General features: G+C 51.1%; 1 protein-coding gene across 1 annotated transcript; it reads right to left on the minus strand.

The window, feature by feature from the left end:
- Positions 1-2,037: 2,037 nt before the first annotated feature.
- ADRA2A (adrenoceptor alpha 2A) lies at positions 2,038-5,445 on the minus strand. Its single transcript, XM_009672363.2, has one exon. The coding sequence runs from the start codon at positions 5,291-5,293 to the stop codon at positions 3,959-3,961; it is 1,335 nt and encodes a 444-aa protein (XP_009670658.1). The 5' UTR covers positions 5,294-5,445; the 3' UTR covers positions 2,038-3,958.
- Between the last annotated feature and the right edge of the window lie 356 nt (positions 5,446-5,801).

Genomic DNA, 5,801 nt, shown 5'->3' on the forward strand with positions numbered 1-5,801 from the left:
GACCAGCGTCTCAGGGAAAGCAAAATAAAAGCTGTCAGAACTGGCAAATGTAATAAGATGTTGGAAGTTCAGACATGGGCCAGAAGGACGGGCAGGCAGCTCTGCCGTGTCAGACACAGGGAGTCGCTGCCCCCGAGGGAAACAGCCCCCTGGAGTACTTTATTTGACTGGGCTGAACTGCTGATATTGTGAAGGACACAACCCTAAAGGCACCATTTCAGTTATTTGCACCTTACTTTTACCTTTGATGGAAAGTTGGGAGCAATCGGACACAGTTCAGTTGCACAAAGCTTCATCAACTGAAAGTCCATTAAAGTCCTGTTGCCACCCTCAACGCCATTAAAACACTCTCCAGACCGTGCTCGATATTTGGCCACAAGGAAGACAGAGCACCAGAGGGATGGGGCGAGCGTAGCTGACGGTGCTAGATGACCCCCTGCCCCCTGTGCACAGTCCCCTACAGCGCCCAAGAGGGCTGCTGTTGGCTCTGGAAAACCCTCCAGGGCCAACAGTACCAGCTGAGATGAGGGAGACAGTCGGCAGGTCACCGTGCCCGAAGGAAGCCCTCCTGGCCTGCAACTGCCCTGCAAGGAGGCCGGGCAGGAGCAGCAGCTGGCCCCTGGACCGGCTGGTTTTCCAAGGTCACCCCTCCCAGACACTGTGGCCACAGAGACTCAGAGCCTGGATCATTCGCACAGCCCAGGTGGGCTGAGAGAAGACGAGCTGTGACGTGGAGACATCCCCCGCGATGACAAGGTCACAACCGAAAAGCCAGGTCTCCCCTCCACAGGGAGTGCTGGGGTGTGCCCTCTCTATCACTGTCCACTCCTCCTCACCCCATCTCTCATGGGTTTCATCCCTGGGACATCGCAGAGCCCCTACACCAAGCAGCAATGCTGCTCACCAGCCCCAGCCCATCCCCAGGTTTGCCCAAGTGCCTGCAACCACGACCTCGGTGTAGAGCAGCCCCTACGGCTGCATGTCCCAGCACACCAGCTCCATCACAAGTCTCTGTTCCCTTATTTTCTCACCAAATCAAAAGCAGAGTATTGAAGCCAGGTGACTTCAGGTACCAAAACGGCCAGGGCAGCGGGAAGACTGAAGAAAGCTCCTGAACAGCAGTAGAAGGGGAGGCGTTTAGCACCTCTGGAAACCAAGCCCCTTGAATACATCCCTCATTCCCCTTCCAGCTGAAACAGTAGGAATTTACCTGTAAGAAGTCACCACTTGGAGATCCTCAACCTGCAAACAACTGCACACAAGCTCAGCTGTATGGTTACACATGATGCCGGGCAAAACAAAGCACATGCTAAAGCACCCGCGGGATCCTGCCTTTGGAGCCACCTGGCATTTGGTGCAGTGAAGGAGCACAACAGAAGCAAGTGCTGATCTGGATCCCAAAGTCCTCATGAAGGCAGGTGACAACACAGCACCGTCACGTTCAGCCAGAGAACAACCTCCCACCACCCTCCTGCAAGGACAGGTCTTAGTAGCATTGGCTCAATGACAAGCAAGCCCAGACATGCTGCTCGCAGGGCCTGGAAACAAAGCCCACGTCTTCTGGTCAGATGGATACCCTTGCATATATCAAGAAATACCCCCACCTGCCTTCCAGCCTAACTGTTTCTAATCCCATTTGTGACATAGTTATTAGAAACCTCCTCTACCAAGCAGCTGTAAGTACTGCCCCAGCCAGACGTTCCCACTGAGGGGCAGAAAGGGTGCCAGTCTACCCTTCCAAGGAGCAAATCACACCGTGAAACCCTAAGCTCTCTTTTAAGAAGCAAAAGAATGCAGTTACTGTGGCATGAAAGGGGAAAAAATATATATATCAAGGACTCATTTGTTATTATGCCACTGCGCAATGAACTGAGCCATTGTTTCCTATCCAGTATAACAATGCCTTTCAGAAAACAAGAGTGCTTTTCTCAATACGTTCTTTAAAGGATGTCAAGACCATAGCTGCCAGAGAACTGGTGAGCGGTTGAAAAAAAAATAGAGCTAACATTATTCAGAAGATTTTCACACTTGATCTGTAAACACTTTTTTATTTAATAAAAATAATCATCCATTATAGCAACTTCTGCTTTTTTTTTTTTTCAGTAAAGCACAGCTTATTTGCTTACCTCACCTCTTGAGGATTCAATTCTGAAAATGTAAGTGAATGTAAACATTGCTCTCCAGGTCCCAAAATACATCCAGGGATCCTTGGAGTTAATTACACAGTCCAAAGAGAGAGCAAAATCAACAAAACACTTCCAAAAGTAAAAAGGGATTATTTTTTCTAAGTCTCTTCCTGTGCACTGTACAACTCCAGTATAGGTAAATTCACTTTATACAAAACACTCAAATAAACTTTGCTTTTTCGAAACAATTTCTGTGATTTGTCAGTATTCAACAAAGCTGTTGTTATAACATTAAAAGGCTTACTTTCCAGCTCACGTAGACAAAAAAAGCTTTTCCTTCTAATATTGTCCAGACACTTCTTCACGGCACAAGGATGTTTGGTTTGTTCTGTTTTGTTTGGGTTTTTTGTTTTTTGTTGTTTTGTGTGTGTGCGTGTGTGTGTGTGCGTGTGTGTGTGCGCGCGCGCCCACGTGTGTTTAGCAGATAAAGCTGAAATACATTTCAGGAAAGGAGTGTAAGAGCAGTATTAATTAACACTTTCTCTCCTGCTCCAGTCTGACAATATTTACATTATTTCTTTTTTTTAAAAAAAAGCATGATTACACTATAAAATACTGGGAAAACCATCAGTAAGTTTCCCATTCCAGAGTTTTGCTCTGTATGAGACTGAGATTGAAAGAGGAATGGTTCGGTACCTCCTACAAAAGATGAGAGCGGCAGATTAAAAACTTAACTCATGTCGCATAATTCAGAAAGGTAGAACAGCCTCTGTGCACAACCCCCTTGCAGGAAAACCCGCAGGAGTTAGAACGTCAGAAATCAATACAAATCAGATAACATGATATGTGGAGCCCTGATACCTGCTTTGAAATGTTATCTATTTACAGTCGGAGGTGGGGGAAGTGAGTTAGCATTGAACACATTTCAGTGCTGCAGCGTGGTATAATATGAACGGAGATTAACTCGTTGGAGCTTGGCCAGGTCCCAAGCCTCACGCTGTACGAGAAACAGCTTGTCACAGCCGCCGGGTTATCCCTGACTACATGCAAAACCACTGGTCTTTTAGGGTCTGCTTTAAACTAACAAAAAGAGGAAAGTTACTCTCTCAACTGAACTATGTCGCAAACAATTTAAAAATTAAACAGAATCAGGTATGATATTAAAAAAAAAAAAAAGTGTTATGTGGTCTGTGAGTTTAAGCTTTATAGCCAAAAACCCAACAGGGCATTTGAAATTAATGTTATCAAACTGCCAGGTAGGGGAAATGACCCTAACTGTTCAGGGGGAAGGGGAGGACAGAGAGAGGAACTTTTAACATGTCAAAGCATTCACAGTTTCAAAGCTGCTTGCCTTACAAAAATTAAGACATTCAGGTTCAGGGATACAACACTGTATTTTACAAGAGGGCTAAAATTAATTACGTATTGAAGAAAAAAAAAGATACAACAACATAAAAAAGCCAACACCTCTGAGGTGGTATACTCCCTCTTTGTTGTTCATCTCATGGAGCTGCGCATCAGTTGTTTTGTCTTTAAAGAGTCAAACTGAGCAGTCACAAAAATATCCACAGAGAGATTCTGGCAAAAGAAAAAAAACTAACAAAATAACCAAGCAAGTCAAAAGCCATCCTCCCCTGGAAAGCCAAATGCCACGGCCAGGCTTCCACTTGCCTGCTGCTGCCCGGCGTTTCAACAGGCTCGTCTCGGGTGTTAAAGGCTTCCAGCTTGCGAGCTGCAGGAAACCATCCCGTGCAAGCGCAGCCCAAGAGACCCATGCCTTGCTTTCCTACAAAGTCTGGAATCATTTAGTCCTGGTGGCAGCAAAGGGTCCTTCAAACAATCCTTTTCCTCTCTATCCTGCAGAGGATCCTTTTGAATGCCCGTCTGAAGTCATGGTTGAAAATGGTATAGATGACAGGGTTCAAGGAGCTATTGCAGTAACCGAACCAGAAGAAGAACTTGAAGAGGGTGTCGGGCACAGAGCAGCTCTTGCAGACGGCCAGAAGCGTGTAGGTGAAGAAGAAGGGGAACCAGCAGATGACAAAGACCCCAATCACCACCGCCAGCACAAAGGTAAAGCGCTTCTCCCGGTTCTGCCTGCCCCTCCACCGGGACCCTTTGGTGTTTCTCTCCTCCTCTGCCTTCCTAGGCAAACTGTCCCCAGGCTTAATCTGGCTCAACTTAGTCTTGGCCTTGCCCCTCGATGGTCTGTCTGACTTCTTACACTGGTTGTTCTCCTGGTGCTCGGAGGAGGAGGTCTCCTCCATGTCTATGCCGTTGACCTCTCCCTCCTGCCCATCACCGCCTCCTGCTGCCTTCTCCCCATTAAGCTGGGCTGTTGCTGGCAGGTCCTCCTTGTCAGCCAAGCCGTTCTGCCTCTTCTCGGGGCACTCTGCCCGTCTACTTGGTGGTACCCTGGTCCGCCTCTTGGCTATCTGGTAGATGCGCATGTACACCAGTATCATGATAAGGCAGGGGGCAAAAAAGGAGCCGATGCAGGAAGAGATGATGTACCACTTCTCATCGTTGATCTTGCACACTGCTACCCCCTGGTCAGCTTGCTGCCCGCTCTTCTTCTCAATGGAGATGAGCGGTGGGAAGGAGATGACGGCCGAGATGACCCAGACAATAAAAATGATGCACTTGATGCGGCGTGGGGTACGCTTGAGGTTGTACTCGATGGCTTGAGTGATGGACCAGTAGCGGTCCAGGCTAATGGCACACAAGTGTACAATGGAGGAAGTACAGAAGAGGACATCCAAGGCCAGGTAGATCTCGCACCAGACCTTGCCAAAGTACCAGTATCCCATGACCTCGTTCGCCAGGGAGAAGGGGATGACCAGCGTGGCCACCAGGATGTCGGCCGAGGCTAAGGAGACCAGGAAGAGGTTCTGGGGGGCTTTAAGAGCCCGGCTGGTGAAAACGGCAATGATGACCAGTACATTGCCGAAGACGGTGAAGAGCATGAGCAAGCCCGCCAGGCTGATGAGGGTCACGGTGGTGTGCAGGGGGTACGGCGTGCCCCAGCTCGGCCCAGCACCGCTGTCGTTGAAGGTCCCGTTGGTGCCGGGCGGCGGGTAGCCTTCCTCCTCCTCCAGCTGCCGCTGGTACTCCATGGAGGGGAAGAGGTGGCCCCTCTCCGTGAACGGGCGCTCCAGGTTAAACATCAACCCCGGCTGCGCGGAAACCCCCGCCCTTCACCCCTGCCCTGCCCCGCCGGGCTCCGCGCTGCTGCGCTGCACCGCGCTCGGCTCCGCGCTCCTACTCCGCCGCCCGCCGGGGCGGAGCTGGGCGGCGCATCTGGGGGCGCTGCCCCGCGGGGGAGCGCGCGGCCGGCCGCGGCGGCGCCGCCGCTTACCTGGGCGCGGGGCGGCGCGCGGAGCGGAGCGGAGCGGAGCGGAGCGGAGCGGAGCGCGGGGCTGCAGCCGGCGGCGGCGGCGGCTGCTGCTCTGCCTCGCTCGCCGCCGAGCCGCTTTATAGCCCCGGATCAGGCCGGGCTGCCGCGTCAGCCCCACGTGGGGAGCTGCCCCCGTGCGCACACACACACAACACACACACACACAACACACACACACACACACACACACACAACACACACACACACACAACACACCGCCGAGCCCTTCCCGCACTTCGCAGGCTCCCGCAGCGCCTGTCGCGCTGCCTTCACGCGTG

Source organism: Struthio camelus, chromosome 7 (genome assembly GCF_040807025.1).
Source record: "Struthio camelus isolate bStrCam1 chromosome 7, bStrCam1.hap1, whole genome shotgun sequence".
NCBI lineage: Eukaryota > Metazoa > Chordata > Aves > Struthioniformes > Struthionidae > Struthio > Struthio camelus.

What these genes read in the sequence shown, in the direction of transcription:
- ADRA2A (XM_009672363.2), bottom strand. Translation starts at nt 5,293, where the DNA reads ATGTTTAACCTGGAGCGCCCGTTCACGGAGAGGGGCCACCTCTTCCCC.